This window comes from Rissa tridactyla, chromosome 9 (assembly GCF_028500815.1).
Source record: "Rissa tridactyla isolate bRisTri1 chromosome 9, bRisTri1.patW.cur.20221130, whole genome shotgun sequence".
Classification (NCBI taxonomy): Eukaryota; Metazoa; Chordata; class Aves; order Charadriiformes; family Laridae; genus Rissa; species Rissa tridactyla.
The window spans coordinates 34,454,444-34,479,743 of record NC_071474.1 but is presented as its reverse complement, the minus strand read 5'-3'; the positions used below and the strand labels follow the sequence as shown (position 1 = coordinate 34,479,743).

At 40.8% G+C, this 25,300-nt stretch overlaps 1 protein-coding gene across 19 annotated transcripts in view; it reads left to right on the top strand.

The window, feature by feature from the left end:
• ZDHHC15 (zinc finger DHHC-type palmitoyltransferase 15) overlaps window positions 1-25,300 on the top strand; it is a 241,948-nt gene that overhangs the window by 200,598 nt on the left and 16,050 nt on the right. For 14 of the 19 annotated variants that reach the window (XR_008468402.1, XR_008468398.1, XR_008468400.1 and 11 more), the window contains exons 1-11: window positions 5,318-5,481; window positions 10,052-10,078; window positions 12,481-12,575; window positions 14,506-14,626; window positions 15,467-15,536; window positions 16,188-16,220; window positions 17,316-17,436; window positions 18,729-18,861; window positions 20,004-20,130; window positions 21,684-21,793; window positions 24,202-24,284. Coding sequence is in view for 1 of the 19 variants with exons in the window: in XM_054214064.1 (XP_054070039.1) it covers window positions 5,364-5,481; window positions 10,052-10,078; window positions 12,481-12,575; window positions 14,506-14,626; window positions 15,467-15,536; window positions 16,188-16,220; window positions 17,316-17,436; window positions 18,729-18,861; window positions 20,004-20,130; window positions 21,684-21,793; window positions 24,202-24,245 (999 nt within the window). In the remaining 18 variants the exon portion in view is untranslated. Of the gene's footprint in view, window positions 1-5,317; window positions 5,482-10,051; window positions 10,079-10,641; window positions 10,744-12,480; window positions 12,576-14,505; window positions 14,627-15,466; window positions 15,537-16,187; window positions 16,221-17,315; window positions 17,437-18,728; window positions 18,862-20,003; window positions 20,131-21,683; window positions 21,794-24,201; window positions 24,285-25,300 lie in introns of those variants that run through there. The other 5 variants (XR_008468405.1, XR_008468404.1, XR_008468403.1 and 2 more) reach the window with 2 other exon arrangements.

Below are 25,300 nucleotides of genomic sequence, written 5' to 3'. Positions count from 1 at the left end.
GGAAGACAGGTTTGCTGTGGGTATATAGAATGAAATTTGTTTTAATGTTTTGCCTTTAAAGATATGGAAACATATAGATCAACTGTCTAATTAAAAGGATGGGTTTTAGGGTGCAAAATGAAGAACTAAAATAGAAAATATCACATTTATGGTATTTCGTGTGACTTTTTACCTAAATCTGTACTATAAGTGCATTTGATCGGAGTTCCAGTCTCTCTGGAGTACATGAAGACAGTAATTGTGGAGAAGTATTTAGAACAATATTTGGGCAAGGCTACAAATGTGACAAACCAAGATGATGATTTTTCATCCCCGGAGGTGTTTTTTTTTCTGTAGTCACCAGCATTGACACTCGCCGAGGTCTGTCTCCTGTCCCCGTGGAGAATGATCAGCTCTTGAGGCGGATGGACTTGGCTGCGGGTTCGTATTGTGTGGACTCCAGCACCCTCTAATGGTGCAGCCACTTGCTCGCCGTATGTTCCTATACACATAAACAAATGGCTGCATTTGTAATAATGAGACAAATTTTGCTGCAAATGGCCACTTTTTCACTCGGTGGCAATTAAAAGTTTTGTAATCTTTTAAACAGCTTTACTTGCAATCTGTGCTGACAGACCTCCCTATACCCTGCCCATATTTCCACATTAAGTTATGATAAAATTTTACAGTGGGGGATGGGACGACTGAGAAATCTGGGTGAGTGGGAAGCAGGTGATGCCTAAGAGCAAGACACCACGCACGCAGCTTAGTCAAAGGCAAGGCAGGTACTACCATGTAGGACAGAGAGAGCTGGGAAACCTGTGGGGGGAAATGTCAATCCACAATTAGTTTCAATATTAGTGGTAGGATAATTTTCTAAATTTAACTTTTGTCCCAGAGATGTAGAGAGAGATCTTAAAAGTGGTGTGTACAGACACAGCTCTAGTCACTTTGTTAGAGCTCTGCTGATTTCTATCAAGTGAGTGTGTTCTAGTGGTTTCCTTAATTTACTTTATCCACGGCGAGATAGTATCATGATGTTGTATACAGATTATGTGGATAAAAGTACGGAAAAGGACCATTTTATGTGTGCACAGACTCATGTAAAATGCAGGGGTCCCAGTACAGAGCGGCAAAGTCCTGCAGAAAGTAACAAAAAGTAGGTTTTCCTGGGGTTTCTGGGAAGGTGTTCACGTGTAAATGTGGCAGCTTGTCACATGTAGTGGAGAGTTCTTACTGAATATAGCAAAAATACAGCTTTCTCATAGGTTAGTACCAGTCAACCCGCATTACACTTTCACCATCTCCCAGTACTCAGCTGGAAAGATGGTGAAGAGAAGGGAAAGCTTTTATAAAATGTGACTCTCTCTGAGAAGTCCCCAGTAAAAATAATAGGATCTCTTGGGAAGTCTAAAGATGATCAGTTGCATAGAACCACAGAATCATAGAATGGTTGGGTTGGAAGGGACCTTAAAGATCATCTAGTTCCAACCCCCCTGCCATGGGCAGGGACATCCTAATTCTTTGGCTTATTAGTCCTTTGAACTTTCTGATATGACAGCAACCAAAGAAATTTGCTGTATTCTGGCCTGTTTGAAACGAACTGTGAAGGCTACCAAAAACCTCCAACTACAGCAAAAACTGCCACTGCCATTAAAAACTGTATAAGCTGCGGTTCGTGCTGCAGTGACTACACACAATGCTCTGGGTGACAGCCAGGATATTAATCGGTAGTTACGGAGCTCTGCACGGCCAATCTCCGGAGCAGCTCTCTTTTTTCCCCTCTGCAATCAGCTGTTTAATTTCCATTTTTCTGAAAAAGCTTGGTCTAACTCCCCTGCATGTACTGGGGTGCAGCATTTTTGATACAGAGCCCAAATCTGATATGATTAGATTTAGCACGTGTTGTAAGATTTATCTACTTACCTACAAGTACGGTATGTGACAGTCCAAGATACGATCAAGGGAGGGAGGGTTGCTGTGTTTTCCTACAATACACAACAAAACAGGCCAGCCTTTAGGCCCACAAGCCTTTTTCAGATTGCCAGGGAGGTCAGAAGCTGGGGCGCTCAGCTGCCTGTTGGGGTTGGTTCCCTTTTCAGGTCATGGATTATCACATCTTCTTAGATATCTCTGTCACAGATAAGCAAAACCATGTGTAACCTACCCAGATATAAATATGTCTGACAATAAAAAAATAAGTCACACCTTTATTTTACAATCGCTAAGTTAAAAGTAGTTTGAAAAGTTAGATCTTCACAAGGTTTAGCTCATTACTGTTTACAACTGCTTGGTAGCTATCTTTCCACGTACCTTCAGGGCTTGCATATATTACAAGCTTAAGCAAGATTTTGAAATGAACGGTGGGGGAAGTAACTTGTGCAACTTTGATTTTCTGGATTAGAATATAATTTCAAAATGCATACTTGTAGTCTGTGCACAGTTTCACGTTCAACACTGGAAATATAAGCTGCGTTTTCCAGTCATGTTTTTTTTAAAGAACAATAGAATTAGGAGTTTTCTACCATGTGTAATTTTTAAAGAGCTTTTTCTCATATGACAGACAGCATTTCGGTGAAATTGGTACATGTGATCCTTTGGGTTTTTCTGCAGTAGGTAAATTGTTGTAAAATCTGGCATTTGTTTCCTAAGTTTATACTGTCTCCTGATGTTTTTTAGCTATTTTTTTTTGGACCAATGACAAAGCCAGTGCCATCTTAGCTGGTGTCACTCTTACTCTAGTCTTCAGACTACAGCTCTTTGTAATGAATCCCCAGAGTCTCCATGGCACTGGTGAGTCACCACCACCTTCCTTTCTCTGAGCACCCAGAAAGTTATGTTTTTCAAGAAAAAGCCAATGACAATGAACCTTATTTAAATTACCCTACAGCTGCTAGTACTTGATTTTCTTATCTGCCTTCCTTAGTGCTTCGGCAGTAGTTTGAAACAGTCTAGTTACACATGTGGGTGAAATCAGTTTTCTGAACTCTGCAGAACCTTGCTTCTCTGTTTGAAGGGCTGTGTGTGATGTGTATTAGCAGGAAACTGCTGATGGCCAGAATGAAGCTTAAAGATATAGATATTACTGAGGATTATCCCACATCTTCCTAAGCCACTCTCTTAAGTCGGGCTGCTTGCAACTGTTGTAGCTGCTGTGGAGCCGGGTGAGGCTGCACGTCCAGAGAGGGCTTGCTTTACTTTGTAAAATTGGCTGGAGCTCAATTTCAGATTCAACATTGGTTTCAAATAACATCTGTAGTGTTGATTTCTGAAAAGGGCACAACCAGTTCTATCTGACTCCAGCTGGCACTTTCAAATGGGGAGCTACCACTTGAACCACCAGTGCAAAAAATACATTATAAGAATCACAAGAGGTCGCATGATTATTTTTGTTTTAAAGAGCCGTATTTGGGAATCCGTTACCTCAGATGAGCTCATGTTTATATGACTAAGTGTCCCCTGGAAGCCCATGAAACAAAAGGATTTTGAAGATAATCCATGTGGATCTTAGAACACAGAAAAACTGGCTGTTGAACAAAAAAAATAGTCTTAACTTTATTTACAGAGGCATTATCTGAAAATGTCTGCTCACTTTTACAGTGTTCCATTGCTGTCTGTCAGAGAGGTGCCTTCCTGCTTTATATACCCACGCAGAGGAAAAGTGTGTCATGGATGTGCTGTGCCTCCCATCTGTATGGTGGGCGTTTTGGGATTGTAGGAGAGGAGATTCTGTGAGTTGCTTCAGGTAGCAATTTAGCTCACAAGAAAGGTTTTTAAATCTTCCTGTTTGTAAAATGTATTGCTGGCAAAAATGTTGGCTTATCGTCTCTACACAGTGTGGGAAAGGAGGAGAAAGCAAGCAGGCATTCACATCTTCCTCTCCCAAATCCTCAAAACAAGGAGTGTATGTGTCTCCAATCCCCTCCTGAAATGCTGCGGAAGGGGGCATTGCTCTTTCCATCAACTATATATATAAAACATAGATTCTGGATTTCACAATCTAAGTCAGATGTCTGAGATTTCATGTTTAAGGTTCCGTGCAGCTCAGGCCAACGTATGTTATGGTGTCTGCAAAGCACTTTTGCTCCAGCACGGGCTATCCAAACTCTTGGTTCAGCTGGACCACACACAGAAAATTAAAACAAGTGCCAAAAAGTTCAGGATTTGTACTAAAATAGTTTACTAGCCTGAAGAAGAAAAGAACAGTGATGGTATAGACTGTGAGTGGGTAGAGGAGAGGTTAAGACAGCTGTCACCTTGTTACTGTACAAATTCTTTGAGAAAATCAGAGGTTGTAGGTCATCATTTCCATCTTAAAATACTGAAAACTAAATATGGAATTACGCGTGTGGTCTAAGGATTTGTAGCTGAAGCCTAAATTTTCAGGGATTTGGGCAGCAGAATGGCAAATGTGGTACCTATACTCAAAAAGAGAGAAAAGCTGATAGAAGCAGTGCGGACCTGCAAGTTTGATACCAGCAATAGGGAAAGTTTTAGAACAAATTCTGAGGGAAAAAATGAAGAGCAAAGAGGTGACTGGAAAGTGTGGTAAATTACACCAGGATTTTCTCAGAAGTACATTCTGTTAGATAAATCACTCTCTTGATGAGAGAACTAATTTCCTTAACAGGGGCAATGTAGTGGATTTAATTAATCGAAGCTTTAACTGAAAACACATTACTGCATGTGGAAATGAGGGGAATTCCAACAGGAATTCAAAGGGGGTTGTGGAGCAGACTCAGGGGACTCAGGGAGTGGGGTGCTCTTTCTTCCTTTTTTTTTTTTTTTTTTTTTTTTTTCCACATTGAATGCCATGTTACGAGGTTGTTGGAGGGGATGCTCCTTTTGTTACGCAGATTGTCCTGAATCTGATTTTCCCATATATATTCGCTTATACCCTTGATTTGTGCATAGGAAATTTGGGAGCAATACAAGGCTGGTAGTGTCAGTGCAGAGGACAGGATGGTCCTACACGAAAAAGAAGATTATTAGTAGAACAAAGCACAAAATTGTATGATTAATAATAAAAAGGGCTTTTAGCATAAAGATTCATCAGTCGGAGAGAGCGCAGGGGAAAGACATTAAACTACCGCTGGAGACAAGGCGGTAGTGGGGCGCTTCTAGCAGAGACAGCTGAGTACTCGTGTGCCAGGGACAGGTGCCACCGTTTGAGCGCCGCGGCTGAATTTAAATTAGCGCAATTAACGCGGTGCGGTGGGTGGCGCCTCCCGCCGGGAGCCAGGCTGCCCGCGCCCGCCCCGCCAGGGGGCGCCGCAACCAACCCCGCCGCTGCTCGCCAGGCCGCTCAGCCGAGCGCCGAGCCCGGCCCGGCCCCGCCCCGCCGCTCAGCCGATGCCCGATGCGGGCCGGGGCTGAGGTGAGGGATGGCTCTGTCGCGGGGGCTCCGGTGCTGTCAGCGGGCCTTCGCCTGGCTGCCCGTCCTCATCATCGCCCTCGTCGTCCTCTGGTCCTACTACGCCTACGTCTGTGAGCTGTGCTTGGGTGAGCGCCGCGGGGGCGGCGGGCCGGGAGGGTGGCTGAGGCGGTGGTGGGCCGCTGTGGGGGCGGCTGTGGGGCTGTGGGCACTTGACCTTAGTCCTGAGTCCGTGCGTTGTGTGTCCTCACGTCAGCCCGGGGAAGTGGCGTTTGTGAGGAGAGGGAGATGTGTACCCACAGCGGAAGTCCATGTTGTCGCCGCGTGATAAAGTTCAGGTGTGATTTCTGGTTTAAGCGGTGACAAAGATCAGTCTATGTCCTGCGTTGCAGTCCTTTTTTCACGTTCTGAAGAGGAAAAAAACAGGTTACATTACAAAACAAGGAAGATGGTGAGGGGTCACAAGTCTCATGAGGAACGGCTGAGGGAACTGGGGGTTCTCTACAACTACCAGAGAGGAGGCTGTAGCCAGGTGGGGGTTGGTCTCTTCTCCCACATAACAGGTGATAGGACAAGAGGAAACAGCCTCAAGTTGTGCCAGGGGAGGTTTAGATTGGATGTTAGGAAAAATTTCTTCACCAAAAGGGTTATTAAGCATTGGAACAGGCTGCCCCGGGAAGTGGTGGAGTCACCATCCCTGGAGGTATTTAAAAGACGCGTAGACGTGGTGCTGAGGGACATGGTTTAGTGGTGGACTTGGCAGTGTTAGGTTAATGGATGGACTTGATGATCTTAAAGGTCCCTTCCAACCTGGTCGATTCTATGATTAAATAACATGAGTCAACTTGTTACATTAGCATGGAAAACAGTAAATTTTAGAAAGGAAATGTTTGGCACTGGCTGATAATTGTATAGTTTAATGTAGCAATTTGATTATATAAGTTACAATGTTTCTTGTGTTTACTATGTTCTGGTTTAGTGCCTGTGCAAAACCCCATTACGCAGAGAAATGTGTGCTAGGTCTGCTGGAGATGGAGGGAAAAGCTGGTAGCTTGGACTTCTGAAAGCCTGTGAGGAGAAGCACGTGGCTCTTTCTTTTCAGAACAAGGTAAACTGGATGAAGGAAGCCACAGTTTTCAGAACGGTAGTTTGAGACCTTTCTGTAAAAAGAGCTGCCCTTAGGTACTGCACAGCAAACTTAAATCAGATTTTTGTTAGGGTTGCCAATGCGGTAAGACCTGTTTTTTCTCAACAGGGACAAAAATGAAATGCAGCTTCTTTGATCTGTTTTAATCGGCAGCTAGGCAAAACCCTTAAATACTTCATGACATTTTATTCCATCTCTGAGATTGTGGGCTGTTTCTTTCTAGAATTCACATGAAACAGTATCTCCAAGGTGCACGTAACTGTGAATTAGACCGAGTGACAAAAAATTTAGGGTTTTCTTCTGAAATGTTGTCAGTCTCTTGAAATATGCTTTGTTTGCAGTGCTGTGCAAATTCAGTGATATTTAACACTGGTTAATTTCAAGTCTTAGTGCAGCTATTAGGAAAGACTCTGCTGATTTAAGTGGGGTTTGGTTTGGGCCTGTGTTATTCTGCAAATGCTGGTTAAGCTGGCAGGAGCTCATCCCACTACCTAGAATCACAGTTTAAAATCACTCCTTTGCCCACACTCGTCTATTTTTTTTTGCTCCATCTTTCTCTCTCATGCATTTTATTTGTGTGTGGAGGAGGTTATCTATACAGAAGTTGAAATGACTAAATTAATTATTTTAGGATTTGAACATTAACTGTTGGCATGTGCAGTTACTTGCAAACCAGCTCTCAGGACTCTTCCAGATTTCTAACATAGCAAGGCTATAGTGTTGGCTTTTTTTTTTTTTTTTCAGGTTTCCGTTGTGTATTGCCATTTCAGCTGTTGCAAGCATGTAAATAGTAGATGCTCTGTTTGGATTCTTGATTTTCATCTTTAGTTGTGACGACTGCTGAGGATTGAAAGTAGTGTGGGAGTGATGTCCTAGAGGTATCTCATGATACTGGGTTTTAAACTTTCAATGACTGGTATGGCCACAAGTCAATACTCCGGAGGAGGCCTTGGTGTCATGTGTGGTTGGTGGTTGCTGCCACAGTGAGAACAATGACCCAGTGTCCTGCGATAAAATCTTTTATATAATCTTTATTTAGGAGTGTGCTCTTTCCTCAAGTAAAATCCTTAGAAAGGCCATGCTGCAAGTGCGACGTACTTCAGGGGGAAATGAAGCACTATTTGTGAAAGTAGTGCTCTTCATAGTTTGATCTGCAGGAAGCCAAAGGGAAAACTAAAGGTTTCCTAACTGTCTTGTTCATCTGAAATTGAGTGTGCAGAGACACAGCAAATATTTGGTCTCTTTTTTCATCTACATTCTTGTGTAGATCAAAATTGTTTGTTAGCATGGTTTTAAGAAAAGCTACTTTCATTAGTTAAAGCAAGACCTCTTGCTTCCTACTCTGATTTACATTTTCCAAGTTTATTATACAAGTAAGATGATAGAGTGAGTCTTGAAAAATAGAGTTTCTTTCCAGGCACTGGCTGTAGGCTAGGAGTAAAGGGCTCCAATTCCTCAATCACTTATTTTTCTGTATAGTCTAACAGAATTACTGAAGGGGTCACTGCTTGTATGTATAACCTCTTAAATCTTTGAGTCTTCCAACAGTATGATCTTATTTTTGTAAGATTACGGTGTCTGTGGGAGATGATCCATGGCCACTAGTTTCCTTTCATTCCTCTGTTCCTCCAGGGAGCAACATATTTTGGTTGCAACCTTTAGATTCAAGGCTATAGACTTGATATAAGGGGCTCCCATCCCATGAAAGATCTTTGTCTTCCAAGCAGTATTCTGTGAAGAGATCACAAAACTGCTCTGTTTTCAGTTAAAGAAAGATGTCCTTACCTTTTCTGTTAAACTTGGATGATGACTTTTAAAATAATGGATGGATTTTAAAATAATCAGTAGAAGTAGACATTGAGCAATGTACCCTTTGCTGGTTGCTCAAAGTGGTTCTGTTAGCAGGGACTCTTCCTATGATTATGGTAAAGTAAGGAGGGGTTGTAAAAACTCCGCTAGTAGGAAGTGTAAAAATAATTGAGTCATTACAGTATATCCTTTGTTGCTGACTATACCAAAGCCAAGACGATTTGTAATTTTTAATTTTTGCTGATGCAGAAATGCATTTGGGCATGGCTTACTGTGGAGGGTCAAGACCACCTCGAGACTAGTACAAAGCAGGCTACAAGTATGTGCTTATAAATACGTGCATAGAGATGTTGCTTGGACAGTTGCTAGAGGAGCCCTGATGACAGACATCACTGTCACCAGAGGATTATTCTTTTCATATTTCTAAGGTACAAGTAAACAAAATATATTTCATAACAAGGGAAAATAAAGCATAAGCAGCAATTCTTGAACATCTTGTTGTGGGTGTAATTTGTGTGAGTAAACAAGGAATTGTTTTGGATGCTTTTGATTTGATGCTAAACTGTGGGCTCTTTTTGGCTATTGAATTTCAACTTTTTTCCTAAAATCACAGAACTGTAGGATTGGAAGTGACCTCTGGAGATCATCTAGTCCAACCCCCTGCCAGAGCAGGGTCACCTAGAGCAGGTTGCACAGGAACGCGTCCAGGCGGGTTTTGAATGTCTCCAGAGTTGGAGACTCCACCACCTCTCTGGGCAGCATGTTCCAGTGCTCTGCCACCCTCAAAGTAAAGAAGTTCCTCCTCATGTTTAGGTGGAACTTCCTATGCTCAAGTTTATGCCCATTACCTCTTGTCCTGTCACTGGGCACCACTGAAAAGAGCCTGGCCCCATCCTCCTGACACCCACCCTTTAAGTATTTATAAGTGTTGATAAGGTCCCCCCTCAGTCGTCTTTTTTCCAGACTGAAGAGACTGAAATCCCGCAGTCTTTCTTCATAAGAGAGGTGTTTGAGTCCCCTAATCATCTGGGTAGCCCTTTGCTGCACCCTCTCCAGCAGTTCCCTGTCCTTCTTGAACCGGGGAGCCCAGAACTGGACACAGCACTCCAGATGTGGCCTCACCAAGGCAGAGTAGAGGGGGAGGATGACCTCCCTCGACCTGCTGGCCACACTCCTCTTGATGCACCCCAGGATGCCATTGGCCTTTTTGGCCACAAGGGCACATTTCTGGCTCATGGTCATCCTGTTGTCCATCAGGACTCCCAGGTCTCTTTCCACAGAGCTGCTCTCCAGCAGGTCAGCCCCCAACCTGTACTGGTGCATGGGGTTATTCCTCCCCAGGTGCAGCACCCTACGCTTGCCCTTGTTGAATTTCATAAGGTTCCTCTCTGCCCAGATCTCCAGCCTGTCCAGGTCTCTCTGTATGGTGGCACAGCCTTCCGGTGTGTCAACCACCCCCCCCAGCTTTGTGTCATCAGCGAACTTCCTGAGGGTGCACTCTATCCCCTCGTCCAGGTCATTGATTAATATATTTGAAGAGGACTGGACCCAGTACTGACCCCTGGGGAACACCACTCGTCACTGACCTCCAACTAGACTCTGTGCCCCTAATCACTACCCTCTGAGCTCTGTCTTTCAACCAGTATGAAAGACATGGCTCTATTTCAAATAGAAACATTATTTGTCACAAACTTTTCTGGGAATCCTATTTGCTCTGTAGACACATGTTTTTTCTTTTTCAGTGACACTGAGCAACCCTGTGGAAAAAGGTATGTGCATTCAGTTTACTATTTGACATTCAGTCCTTGTGTAAAAGATGCGCAAATGTTCTAGTTAAAATATTAAAAATACTTTCTGTCAATTTCTTTAAACTTACATACTTTTCAGTGTTGCCTTCCTGTAATTACGCATTCATGAAGTATACAGCATGCATTGTTAGACACACTATAAGTTACGGATGTATTGGGAAATACCTCTGTTTAGTTGCAGTATAAGCAGAAGAACATGAAAAGGCTTTGATCCCTTTTACACTTTTAGAAAAAACTATGTATATCTATGTGTATATACCCATGCCCCTTTTGTCCCCGTGTGTTTTATGGTTTCAGAGCTGATTTTACAAGCCAAACAGCAAAGACTAGTTCTGTTCTGTGGCCTGATAAAAGTGAAAGCTTTTTGTAATGTTTTTTGTAGAGAGGCTTTTGCAGATGTTTCACTTGGTTCTGTTGACCACTAACCATCTATTGAGTGGTAACACAGTAACTTTCAGTTACTGCCACAGATGAGTTAGAGCAAAGGTTTCTGTCTCATTATTACATGTCTTGAACACTTCTAGGATTCATTTGGTAGTCCGGGTTGGCAGACATGTTTTTCACGACCCAGGTGCAGAACGAGTTGGGCAGAGCAGCGGGATCACTTGATGAGACTTTTTCCACTGGTGTGTTGTTGGAGGCCACACTCATGTTCTAAGAACAAGGGATTAGTTGCCGGTTTAGTATTCCTTCTCTTCTTTCCTGGAGGTGCTTTGGCAGCATTTGGCTAATATGGACGGCCTCTTACCTTCATTTCTTCTTCCAGGGTTATGAAGGATAAAGTAGGTGTAGTGGTTTTCAGCTGGCAAAATGTCCCATGAAGAACAATGCCAGCTGATACTTTACAGATCCTCCAGATTGCTGCATCAAGTAAATTTTCTTTCCGCTGGAGAGCTGTCCTAATATTTACAATTGTTACAGAGAAACTGTTACTTATAGAAAGCATGATGCTAGTGATTATTCAGCAGAAAAAGTTATTAGTTGCCTAATCTATTAGTGCATCTCCAGGTCAGCTTCCTCTAACATGCTGCTGTATTGCTTTATCAACAACACTAAACCTGTTGCAAGATTTATTTCCTTACATGTTAATTTAAAAATGGCTGAGCTCTACCTGCATGAAGCATAAGGATAACCTCTCAAACAAACAGCATAATAATGAGTTATTGTTGATTCACAGATCAGTCACACAATCTGTCACATTTTTGTGAGGTGTATCAGATCATTTGCCATCTCATTAGAAAGTCTCAAAGTTGTTTGGCCTCTTTACCAATTGCATTTTCATACAGTCAGTCTTGCATAAGAAGTTAGGAAGTGTTTGGATTTTAGACTTTTCTTTCCAGTAGGAGTAGTTACTTTAATCTTAATTTGCTAGAATTTGAGGCTTAAATGAAACGGAGAAAATGAGTTTATTATTATGATTAAATGGTGTGTTTAAATAAAACTGTCTTGTAACTGTTTGATAATGTCTTAGTGAGTCAAGTATTAAAGAAATAACAATCAAATAGCTTGTGTAGCTGAAGAATAACTGCCATTTGGCTTTTTGAATCACAGTATGTCTGCTTATGCCCAAAGTCTTTGAAATAAAGTTTGCATATTGAAGTAAGATTACTTTTATGCATACTGGATTTCACGTGATAATGTTTTGTCTAGTGGATTACAGTTCTTCCTCAGTAATCACAAGACCTGTTTTGCTTAATTTGAGGGATATTTTCCCAATCTGTTTTATTGGATCAACTGCGGCAAATCTAAAAGATGTTTAATAAGAGATTAGATTTTTTTTTTTTCTGATGATGTAAAGTTCTGCTAGAGCATGTTATTTCTCTTCAACTCTCATAATTGGTAAAGAACACATTGCATGCATGGGTGGACAGTACACTGATAATATGGTGCTGTGATTTTAAGTGCATTTAGTAGCAACTGAACACAAAATTTGGAGGTGCTGGAGTATCGCAGTATTAACACTTACGCTGCTCAGCACCAGCGAGTTTTACTTTGCCTATGCTTAGGACGTGGCGAGGAGGCAGGAATCCTGTCATTCCCAGTGATACAGGGTTGTCACCTGCCCCCTGGCTGAAGTTTCTTATAGCTGTGTCTTCCTCACCCACGGAATCAGATCGGGTGGGGAAGGGGAGGCTTTTGAGATAGGTAACCCCTGCCTGCAGCCACAGATCTCTGAAATTCTACTGGCACTTTGACCATAAGGTTTAGCTGTATTGTAATACTGGTTGGTACTGTAAATCTTTCTTTTTCCTTTACTTTTTTGTCATTATTGTGAAAGATTGGAATTATGCCCATCGTGAATGAAACTTTTGCTTAAGAAGTCATTGTTCTGCTTCTGTTTTTTGTTATGTTTTGTTTTTTAGTGGCCTATCTTATAATATTCCATATTCTCTTTGTACTCTTTGTGTGGACATACTGGAAGTCTATTTTTACACTCCCGGTGCAGCCAGGCAAAAAGGTAAGAGTCCAAGCACTTTTTCATTCATTGCAGAACAAAAGCAGGGATGCTAAAGCGAACTAAAAAATCCTTCAGTCTAGTTGATCTGGACAACTGATTGTATTTCCTAAAGAGATGGAAAGTGACTTAGAGTTGTTCATAAAACCGGAGTAATTTACCATTCTGAGTATACTTTGACTCCCCAAAGAGTGGGGTTTAAATCAGAGATGGTGTTAACTTTTAAAGCTGCTTTTACAGGTGTTCCAGAAGCTAATAGGATTTTTCATATTGAGAGTAATAGGATTGATGATTATTAACTTCCATATTTATAGTGTCGTTGATCTCTAAGCATTTAACAAGTTGCAAGCCAAATCCTGGGGACCTTCCTTAACCTAGCTTTGCTGGAGTCTCCTGGTTAAGGACCTTCAGTTTTGGTTTTCACTCTTCATGGAAGATGTTACAGTGCAAGTGGAAACGGCTGCGTTTGTAATGGCAGTGGGGTTTCTTGATCTCTTGAGCCAGATTGTCATGGTGTGTATGTGAACATTCAGTGTCCCACCACAGTCCAGCATTGCCCACTCTGCTGGGAGCCCTTTGCCGGCTGGAGCAGGCCTCTTTGTAGTGGTTAAGTTTGCTTCATTTGTCAGACTCCTTTTTTGTGATAGTGAGCGACAGAAGAATCATTTCCATTTTAAACATGCTGAGATTGTGATGTTGCATGTCTGTGGCAGTGAGGACTGTGGCTATGTGCATAGTGTATGGCTTTTAATTTGGTCCTAGGTATACGCGTAGCTCCAGTCCTTGTACTTCCTTGGGGATGTTGGTTGATGAGAAGCTCAACATGAACTGACAATGTGTGCCTGCAGCCCAGAAATCTAACTGTATCCTGGGCTGCATCAAAAGCAGCGTGGCCAGCAGGTCGAGAGAGGTGATTCTGCCCCTCTATTCCACTCCTGTGGAGACCCCACCTGGAGTACTGCGTCCAGCTCTGGGGCCCCAACATAAGAAGAACATGGACCTGTTAGAGCGAGTCCAGAGGAGGCCACGAAGATGATCAGATGCTGGAGCACCTCTGCTATGAAGACAGGCTGAGAGAGTTGGGGTTCTTCAGCCTGGAGAAGAGAACGCTCCGGGGAGACCTTATCGTGGCCTTGCAGTACCTAAAGGGGCTGCAGGAAAGGCTCTTTATCAGGGAGTGTAGTGACAGGGTAAGAGGTAACAGTTTTAAACTGAAAGAGGGTAGATTTAGATTAGATATCAGGAAGAAATTCTTCACTGTGAGGGTGGTGAGACACTGGCCCAGGTTGCCCAGAGAAGCTGTGGCTGCCCCATCCCTGGAGGTGTTTCGAGGCCAGGCTGGATGGGGCTTTGAACAACCTGGTCTAGTTGGAACCGGATGATTTTTAAGGTCCCTTCCAACCACAACCATGCTGTGATTCCCTGGTCAGCAGCACCATGAAAGATAAATGTAACAATATACTACAGTAAAGAGAAACTGGGGTTCACTAAAGTAGTGGCTGAAGTAGATTGTTTCATGAATAATACTTCAGTGAAGGGTTTGATATTGGTTTTTTAACATAGGTGGTTTATTTTAGGACAAGAGTATGATTTAGTAGTTGGAGCACAAGACAGTCAGAGGCAGACGTGTTTCAATTCTTTTTCTACCAAATACTTACTTTTTCATGTTGCTGGGATTGGTGGATTTTTATTTTATTTTTTTTGCATTTTGTTTTACCTCTTTATGAAATACTAATAAAACACTATGTTTGGAGCCATAGAATGAGCATGATGTTTGTGTATCTCTCTTTGTCTGTTTAACAAACGCATTTTCACATTAGATTAATCTCATTAGAAGGAGTGGGAGGTAAAAATGTTTCCAAACTTGCCCGTATTTTAAATATTATCTCTGCTCCCCATGGGTAACTGCTCCTCTCATGACTTCTGCTTCTAGTATCATATGTCCTATGCTGACAAAGAACGCTACGAAAATGAAGAAAGGCCGGAGGTGCAGAGGCAAATTCTCGCTGAAATGGCAAGGAAGTTGCCAGTGTACACGCGAACAGGGAATGGAGGTCAGCTGAGCAGAGCACTGTGTTTCTCTAAATCTAATCAAGCACGCTGAAGTGGCGTGTGCTGGCAGTCCAGCTGGTACTGTCAGCTGATGGGGCGTTCCTAATGCCACTGCCCGCATTGAGTAACTCCTGTGTGAATAATGCTAATGCTTTTCTCTCAGGTTTTATGTTTAGGAAAACAAAATAGCCTTGAACGCTTCTGTTCGTCTTCAGCAGAGTATCAGGTGCTGCCTTTGAGAAGCTACATGTTACCCTTTGTATTTTTTGTTCAAAAGCCTACTCGTGTTGTCTGCATTTAGTAATAGAATGATAAAATTGGTACTCGTTTTTACTTAAAATGGAGTCTCGCTTAGAGATGCAGGACATAATTCTGTGAGCAGATTTCTGGCCCTTGTTCTGTGATTAAATGCTTACTGCACTCCTTTCAGAGGTTAACAAAATACGTGTGCATATTGGAGGCTTTGACCCCTTCATTTCTGTCAGATCAGCCAAAGAATTCTGAAGTCAAGAACTGCTCTACAGGCAATGATCAAACCAGAATGTATGTACAGGCTGAGTAAATGCGGAAGCCAGAGGGAAGTGTACAATTGTGTGTTATTGCTTTTAAGCTGGTTGTAGGCTTTGCAGTGAGGATTGTTCCCCGCTTCTGCAAGTGTCCAGAAGAATGATGAGCCTTGCTTATCTGATTATGACCTGGCAGCGCAAATCAGCTGCAAATGCCCTCATCTTTTGAAGGGATAGGATAAAGAATACAAATAGTTAGGAAATGAGCAGAATATTAACTAGCATGTTGAAAAAAGAACACTCTATTATTTGGTATTAACATCTCTTTAATTTCAGGTATTCGATTCTGTGATAGATGCCAGCTAATAAAACCTGATCGTTGTCACCATTGTTCCGTTTGTGCTATGTAAGTTCCTGGATTGTTTTTCACTGAGGTGAATACAGTCACCACTGATGGGCTGGTCCTTCACGTGTCCTTTTACAGATAAGGGCACCCGAGTACCTCTGTGCCAGCTGCAGCTGCCAGGGTGTGTTCCTGTGGGACAGCGTTAGCAGTTGCATCGCTGCTATTTGTGGCCCTGGAGCGTTTGCAGTTCCCACACCTCCAAGTGTATCAGCGTTAAGTTGCTAGGTAACATGCCATCTAGTGAAAATTAACGGATTAACCTAAGCAGGTTAAAATAAAGTATGATTTGGACATTTGGACTTTTTTTAGTTTGTGGTTTTTTTTTTTTTTTTTTTTTTTTAAATCCCCGGCCTTTACCTGTGTTGTTTTGCAAAACTATCGGGCCCTCTAGTGCAGAAATCATTTTAGTTCCTTAGTTCCTTTTCATCTTGCAGAGTATCAGGGACATTGATCTTGGATAAAGTAATAAATGTTCCCTCTTAAAATTATATCTAAATGAAAAAAATCAAAGAGACAGCATAATCTTCAGTTTGTGCCATGTAGAAATCTGTTAGATTTTTGTTAAAAAACAGAGGCTTTTCCTATTGATCTGCAGTTGGCAAATATGTACCAAATAAACATTTTCAATTTTTCTTTTTTGTCCTTTTGCAGATGTGTGCTAAAAATGGATCATCACTGTCCGTGGTATGTCTCAGATATTGCTTTGTAGTTTTCTGAAAGGAGAGGCTGTGTAAATATATTTCTTCCACAGAATCATGTCCGTGTGCCTCTTTCAGTTTAGACCATGCATCATGTTATGTTGGGAAACTTAGAAAATAATCACGCTTTGAAATTGCCTGAAATGTTTGATATTTTGAAAGACACTGTTCATGTTTGTTCCAGAAGTTATGTGTAAAAAAGCTGTTTTATTGATATAATTTAAAACCCAACTGCTAATTCAATCTTTGACTATTATTAAAATTTTAAAGGGACTTCAGCTTAACCTTTAATTTAGTGTATCTAATTGTTTCAGCATGCAGTTGGTGTTGCTTTCAATATTAATATTTGCATGCAGATTGTTTCTGAAAGGATGCCTGCCACCTGTGCATGGTCAGAGACAGTTTGTGTAGATGGTGCATGGATTAATTAAGCTTTATACTTTTTGAGAATTGCTGCCACTAAATTTCTTAAACTCCTTTTTTTTTTAAAAAAAGGAAGATCTCAGAAATCAGAAGCCACACAAACATTTCCCCACCTGAACCTCCCTGGTAATCCTAAATTGTAGAGGATTTTTCAAACCATAGTTTTGAGGCAAATACCTGCTATTTTTTTCTGTATTCCCTTGTTCCTTTTTAGAGTTGTCCTGTGCATGGAGGATTATAAGCAAATTTGGGTTTATTTGTTTTGTATGTAAACAAACAAGCAGTGGTGAATCTGGCTCCTGAGTTTTGCAGATGAATGAAGTAACGCAGAAATCCCAGATCTGAGTACCAGCCAAGAAATAGACATGAGTAATTAGAGCCTGCCTCTGGGACAAATTTACCAGTGGTACCAACTTAAAACAGATTCCAAAAATATGAACTGTCCTTTCACTTGGCATAGCAAGAAGTCTTCTAGTGAAAAGCAAAAAGACTTTTGTTATATTTCACTTTAACCACTGAGGGGAGCTATTTATTGGCGCAGCTGTGTTGTCTAATCAAGAGGCTTTATTATAATAAAACCAAAAAAAATTGTAGTACTCATTGTGTTACAACCGTGTGCTGGACATATCCTGATTTCAACTTTGCTTTTGTTCTCTAGGGTGAATAACTGCATTGGATTTTCTAACTACAAATTCTTTCTACTGTTCTTAGCCTATTCTTTGTTGTATTGCTTGTATATTGCTGCAACAGTCTTCAAGTATTTCATTAAGTATTGGACAGTAAGTTGTGAAATCTGGTTACTTTTTCATACCCTGTGAGTCTGGTGGGGTTTGGTCACTCCTGTTACTTTTTTGCTTTCAGTCAATGGAGGGTCTCCATTTCTTCCATAAGGTATTTTCCTGAGCCCTTTTTTTGATTATAACTCCCGTTACATGTCTGAAACGCACAAAGCAAGAAGCAAATAGACTTCAGGAATTTCTAATTGTAGAGTTAGCTTCTGGCAAAGAAGTTGTATCCCCTTCCTGTTCCTGTGTTTGCGTGTATGTATCTCAGAATCTCTAGTATCAAAGTATCGCATCCTGCACTGATCTGTACATATTTACTGAACAATATAAAAAAATGTGTTCATTTTCTAATGCCCATATGACTCCTTTCTCAATTTAAAAGTTGACTGAAATAAAGTGTGCTTGTTATTCAGTTATCAGTTATCATTTATATGCAAGCAATGCCAACTGACAGTTCCAGTAAAAGACCGGTCTTTTGTCTCCAGTTTTTTTATGTCCCCTCTGCTGCTAACTCTGTGTGGCTGTGTTTAAGTAACTTACCTTTGCTGTGCATTAATTTATTACATTTCTGTTGTTTTAATGGCTAATCACTTACATAAAATGCCTCCTGAGATGCTCATGGGACACAAGCAGGAATTGTTTCTTATGCTAAGAAAAGCACGGAGGCTTGAGCTCTGTGGCTGCATATATGGGATGTCCAAAGGCTGAGAAGGAATTTTTTCCCTTGGAGGTCCCCACAGCCTTTCTGTAGATCTATGCTTATGAGGATCTCTGGCACTTGACTCTTCTGATGTAGAAGGAAAGAAGTGTTTCTTCTGCTTGTAAGATCCTGCTTGCCTTTTAAACTCTTCCAAACCATCTCTGCTTAGTTCTAACACTACCTGGTTGCTGTAGCTATGGAGGCCAGGTTTTCTTGGCATGCCTTATATTGCAATAGGTGCAGAATTTTAATAGATGCATAGGAAACCCAGCAGAATGCAAACAAGGCTTCAAGAGCTTGTACCTGCTTATTTCCCAGTGGGCACAGGGTGTGTTTCTTGTGCCCAGGTGGGAAGCTGTGGTTGTACTGGCTCTGTTATGTACAAAAAGTTAGTAGTAAACACCCACTCTTTCTGCTTTGATTGCAGGAGGGGAAATGAAGCAGATCATTTCTTTGTCTCTTCTTGCTTTTTATAGTAAGGTGTGAGAACTCCAAATAGGAGATTTAGAGGATATCTTTCTAGGAATAAAGAATTTCCAGCTTTTATTTGTTCTTATCACTTGTTTTGTGTTGCTTTTCTTTCCAGGGTGAACTGACAAATGGGCGTTCCAAATTTCATGTCCTTTTCCTTCTCTTTGTGGCAATCATGTTCTTCGTAAGCCTTATGTTTCTGTTTGGCTACCATTGTTGGCTCGTTAGTAGAAACAGATCTACTTTAGGTAAGGCTCTCGTATCTTACTTCAAGGAAAACATACCAAAAGTGCCTTAAGAAGAAAAACAAAAAAGCAAAAGGCATCTGTGTTCTACTTCTATACGTTTCCACTGGCTTATGAGGGGAGGAAGGTTTAAGATCTTGGCACAATGCTGCAGAAATTTGTCACTTCAAATGAGCTGCAATTTATTTATTATGACGAAAACTTTGTTAGGGAAATGAGAGCCTTAAAATGTAAAAGTCCAATTATAAAAATGTTGTGCATGTGTGTAACTACACTTGCTGTGAAATGAGTGCAACTTTTCAGGAATAATGGTTCTATATGCTCATATGCTGGAGTGCAATCTCAAACAGCTTAGTAAGGGTGGCAAAAACAGTGTCCATCTTCATGGACAAAGGCAAAGAAGTTACAACTGTAAAACCAATGAAATGCAAACCTGAAACAGTATGATTTTGTCAAGTGATTTCTTTGTCTTTGCTCAGATAGTCGTTCAAATTTTAAAGCTTTTTGGATAAAGTTTTATAACAGAACACACACTATCAGGAGTTTGAGCAAATGCTCAGATTTTGTATAGTTATTAACTCATTTCAAGACCTCTGCAGCAGCTTAGAAGGTAGATAAAATTGTTTTTAGTGCTAGTGCACTCTAGGTTCTCCTCCCCTCTCTTTTTCTTAATTTTATGACTCTCCATAACACAGGGTCTATTTGCATATGCTTGTTCTTAATGCTTGTTCATTATATCATTAATGAATGGCAATTTATATCTCCAGTGTCACTTCTGAAATATGCATTGAAGACCAACCTACTTAGTTCTGCAGATTTTTTTACTTGGAAATTTCTACACACTGAATTTCAACAAGTGTTGTGCAAAGATTTTTAACTATGCTCTAGATTAACCAAATTGTTTGTAGCTCGGTTTGACTGTTCCATATGGTTCAGCTGCAAGACCAAATTCCTACCTTCAGTTTGGAAGTATTTACAGGCTTGCAAAATGAAAAAACTATTATTTTCAAACTTTGTCATGTTAGTTCATAATCTGTTAAATCGTGTTGTCTTTAGATGGCTACAACATGCACAATCCTGTTTCAGAGTGTTTGGCATTGACTTTCTTTTTTTTTTTTTTTCACTGAAATTGCATCTGTACGTAGAGGCTTTCTCAGCTCCAGTGTTTCAAAATGGCCCAGATAAAAACGGATTCAATCTTGGCTTTGTAAAGAATCTTCAGCAAGTGTTTGGAGAGGAAAAAAAGCTCTGGTTACTACCTGTTGCCTCTAGGTAAGAGCCAAAAACTGATACAATTAACTGAAGGGACTGACTTCTAAATGTCTGCTGCAGCCTTGTGTGTTACACTTATTATAGTATGGCTTGGCAGACGACTGGTATGCATCATTGTAAGTGCAGCAACAGCCATCATCTGTGTTAATCCTCTTCACCACAAGTCTGGAAGGGAAAGGTTTTTGAGGGCTAAATGTGTGGCACAAGGTGTTTGTACTCTTCCTGGACTCCTGTGGCACGTATGCGGGTGGGTGTTCGCTTCAAAGATGCTGTTTTCTTCGTCTGTTTCTTAATGTAGGGGAAGATGTTGTTTTGGCACTTAGTAGGCCAGTAGTAAAGTACATGGGAATTTAATTCCTTTTGTAGCTGGGTACAATTTAAAATAACTTCCTGGCATAGCAATTCACAACTTTCTCAAGTAGCAATGTAAAAGTCCCAGTTGCATCCCCACTGCCATCTGTTTTCTACTGATAAGTACAGTTAAAGGGAAAAGATTAGCCCAGAAAGCCTTTCCGTTAATGAAAGGCAGCATCGAAGTGCCAGTCAGAGGTGCGTTACCAGTGTGCATAGTCATCACAGGGAGAACACTCATGTTCTTTTCCTTTCGTAGAGAAATCATCAGAAGAAAAAGGCACTTCAGCTAGTTTACACTTTCTCTGTCTATGCTGCTGGATGTTCAGGAATGCAGTATGGTGCAGACCAAGCTACAACATCTAGTTTTTAACTTTGTTAGTTTACATTACATGAATTTAAACGTTCTGTCAAACTCTTGTTTGATATCCAGATATGCATTTCACAGAATCACGGAATTGTAGGTTTTGGAAGGGGCCTTCGGAGATCATCTAGTCCAACCCCGCTGCCAAAGCAGGATCACCTAGAGCAGTAGTATTTACTATTTGGGCAGTAGTATAGCAAAAAAAGCTTTTGCAATTTTAAATCTTTGCAGAATGTTTTTATTTTATTTATTTTTTCCATTTTGTGTACAGGCTTAACTCACAGGAAAGTGGGTCTTTTATTTGTCTTTCAGTAACATCTAACAAAGATTGGGGCCATTTTCTATTGGGTGTCATTCAAACACAGAAGCGTAATTTCTACTCCAAAGAATCTATGATATAAATTGATAAAATTTATACCTACGGAATAAGTTGCTCCTTCTACATAAATGCTTTCCTACTCTCCCCCTCACTTCTAGCTGTCCTCAAGTTAATTTGATTCCTGTTTGGTTTTTTTTCCTATATCCAAATGACTTGATCAAGTTAGGCACGTTAAGTTCTGCTAAAAATGACTTAATTCCAGGTTACAGGTTTAAACTTCTATTCTCCAGAGAACTTGAAGGAATTGAGGACGAAAACTACTCGCTAGTAAAACTTGGTATCTGAGCTGCCACGAAAAATAAGCACAGTATTTTTCAAAACTTAAAAATAATTATAAGTAAACATTGGAAATGCAGGCAATGGAAGAATTTGTTTGCAGATAGAGTGTGTAGAAATTGGCATCCTTCAGCATCACTTGCTGCTTTTTACAGTGTCTTTCTGTGCTTTTTTTCCTTGCAGCCAAGGCGATGGACACTTTTTCCCGATGAGAGCTTTGTGTGAAGCTCAGAATCCTCTCCTAGCAAACGAAGAGCAGTGGGAAGATGATGGAATAGACGAAGAGCCTCATGGTAAGGTAACGCTAAAGGAAATTAGTTGTGTCTTGACCTACTGTGTCTTGACCTACAGTGATTAATGAATGAATTATTAGAGCTAATCAAATAAAAAAATAGTGTTGGCTGAGTCACTGGGCAGCTCTGACTTGACTAATGAACACAGACTAAAAATAAGCCCTCCTTTGGGGTCAACTCTTTTTTTTTTTTTTTTTCCCGTCACTTTTTTTAGTAGCTTTCTACTTGTGAGTAAATGAACTGAGAGTTTGTTACAAGTTGCAGAAAGAAATTGAAACTTCCAGAAACTGAGTGTATTTATATGTAAATGTTGCTCCATGTAGCACAGTTATTGGAGACATAAAGTTGTGTCTGTAAAAATGAAAAGACTAAGATTTTTTTTAAAAGTGCATTTGTCCTCTAAGAGTTTGTGAAAACACATGCAAACACCTGACTGCAGTGATACATTTAGGAAGCTGCTTTATACTTCTTTTGTTCAGCTTTCTTAAAAGAGTAAAGAAGTTCACTTGGTTTTGACGCTTGCCTAGCTATGTGCTAATCTCCGTAGAAGACATATACGTGCTGTAAGCAATTCTAGGTGAACTGGCATGTTTGTACAACAGATTTGATCAGTTTCTGAAATGTGAACATACCTTTTATGCTATGGATGTCCTATTAGAAAAAAGACTTTATATGTATATCCATTCTTTGACAATTTTTGTTGGATGCATCCAAAATTAGTTGAATGACTCTGTAGTGTAACATTTGTTTAAACTTTGTCAGAGACCCCAGTTACCATGTTTGAGGGTTCAGAAATCCTGCCAGTAGGTTAAGCAAGGACTCATATTTTTTCCTGTGCAGGAAGGATTTCGTTCACAGGTTCCCTTTAAAAGAAATATGATAATCTCACTCTTCTTTTCCCTTTAAGGAATGGTGAAAGTGTTAATTAATTCTCAGGTTACTACAATTAGTGGATCAAGCAAGTATACTTGGAGAACCAAATATCACTGCCTTATTATTCAGAGACATGATTTCCACAGTTGCACTCCTTATTGCCTCAGAATAGTTTTCAGAAGCTTTGCTGATAACGTTCCCATACGGGGTATACATTTCAGTCATATTTGTACAATGAATGTTTGGGAACCTGTGAGGAAGACTATAGTCTTGGTTAAAGCGGGCAACAGAAACTTTTCATGTGAACGTGTTTATACATGTGCAACGTCCTGTGCAATGAGCTCGTAAATCCTAACAGCACAGTGTTTGCTGTCCAGTCTCTGGTTAGGTCTTTCCTGCAGCTGTTTATTCAAGTTATTCCACTGCAAAATAAACAGTCTGTGTATTTCCAAGGCACACTTTGCATACTGCTGGGACAATAGACTGTCCAGGATTTTGTCAATAGGACTGAGGAGGCTCATTTTGGCTTTTTTTTTTAGATTAACTGCATTAATTAGTTCGTATTTGTGTGTTAGAAAACTACCTGTTCTTCCTGTTTTGTTCTGTACATTTTGGCAGTTACAAGGTAACATAAATTGGCTTTAAAAATAACAAAATACGGCATCTCTCTGTATTGTTTGTGATGTTTAAAATAGCTCCTTTAGGAATGAGTCAGAACTTCTTCCAACTTTTATAAATTATAAGTTCTCGGAATAAAAAATTAATTCTTAAGTATGAAAATGTTTGACGGTGAGGTGATTTTTGGCCAGATCAGACCCCAGAATAGGTTTAGGTTAAACATAGGTTTAAAGTAGATGTTTCTGTGCAGCTTATGTATGGCTTAAGTCTAACCTCCACAGCATTCAGTTTTCCAAGATTTGGTCTGAAACCTGATAGAAAAATGATGTTTTTATTTTGCAGGTGAGAATGTTTAGGAATAAACTTACTGTGAGTGTATGAAATGTATTACCGTGTATTTCTACCACGGCTATATCAACCTAGTGCTATTCAGAGAACATGATCTCCTGGTTCATTAAGCTTTGGTACCTTCACTCCCATCTGACAGAAGGGTTTTAGGAGACTGCGTTGTAGGCACAAATAACGTTTTGCTCTTCCTTGTTTTCTCACCACTGCATTTCTTTTTTATAAGGCATCAGCAGATGAAGTGCTCTGAGCTTAGAGTTTTTGGATTCCGTCTTACATAATAGAATTAAAGCAGTATAATTTTCGAACCAGAAAGGCCAGTAATGTTCCAGTAAAACTGAAAGGTCTTTATTTGTCTTTCTGGCATTAAAGCTTGTGACACAGTTATAGATAAAGCCAATAACAGAGTAATCTCAGTTTAAAAACTACTGTTTAGTTGGCTCTGCCAAGAGGTTGTCTATTTTTATTTGGAATGATTCTTAAAATCACACTCTCACACTTAGTGAAAAATGTATCCTCAGGGAGAAAAACAGATTTACTTACCTCTAACTATTTTGTTTTTCTTTCTGTAGATTCCGGTGAAGCTTCATCCCTTGCCATAGAAAGGGAGACATAGCAGTTTGAAAATGCAGCAGTATAAAGCTTGTTCAGAAAGGTCAGTATTTCTTTCTTCATTACCTTCAAAACCGCCGCTCTGCAGGGAAATCGGTAGCTACTGTTGGGCAGGTTTTGACTTTAACAGCAGCATCCCCCACAGCTCTCAGGCAGCGGCATCGAACGTACTGAGGGCTGCGGAGCGCAGACCTTCACGCTGGCTTTGGAGGGGTGCAGCTGTGATGGGGGCATGCCATCTAGGCCTCTGAGATCTCTGAAGGGCACAGACCCTCTCACCAGAGTATTGTGTTAATGCACAGTAGTATTTCACCGACACTTCTCCATCTTGTCCAGAAATCTATTGTTTAAGAGAACCTAAAATAAAACAGTGGCTACCCAGTAGCCCTGGGCTGGATGTTGATGCAGTTAACACAAGAGCCGAAAACACCGTTTGTAGGGGGAGGATACAAACCCTGCAGCTCCTCTGGCAGGAACGACTCTTGCCATTAACTTGTACAGTTAGAGTGATTCATGAAAGATGAGAAGGTGCAGATGCAGTCTTAAAAGAAACTGAAGTTGAGAACAGCCAAGTTGCAGCTAAGAATAAATGGAAGTAACTTGTAATGCCCACATCAGCTACTATTCTCTTATCTACTTTTTTTTGCACCCTGGAGAAACTTGGGTGTAACAACAGATGATACAGTCTGGGGAAGGTGCTGCTACCAGAACGTTCACTGGTCTGTAATCTGTTCTGACTAGATAACAGCGAGGAGCTATCCCGCACAAGTACTGTTGCAGCAGCTGTAGGCTGTGTCCTCTGCAGCCTCCATGAACCATTTCTCGGAGTGGAGTGTAATTGACCCAGATTCAAGGAGTATCCTCTGCTGTCCCACTTGCCGGAGGTGGAATAGTAAAGCAGAATTTGCCCTTCCATTTCCTGTGGGTGTTGAATAACTGCATTGTATGGCAAAGCACTGTAATCCACTGCCTAGTTCTGCACATGAAAAAGGCAACTCGAGATTTTTATAAATGGGCTTCTTGTATATTGTAGTTGCAATTCCACTTTCTTCCACTGAG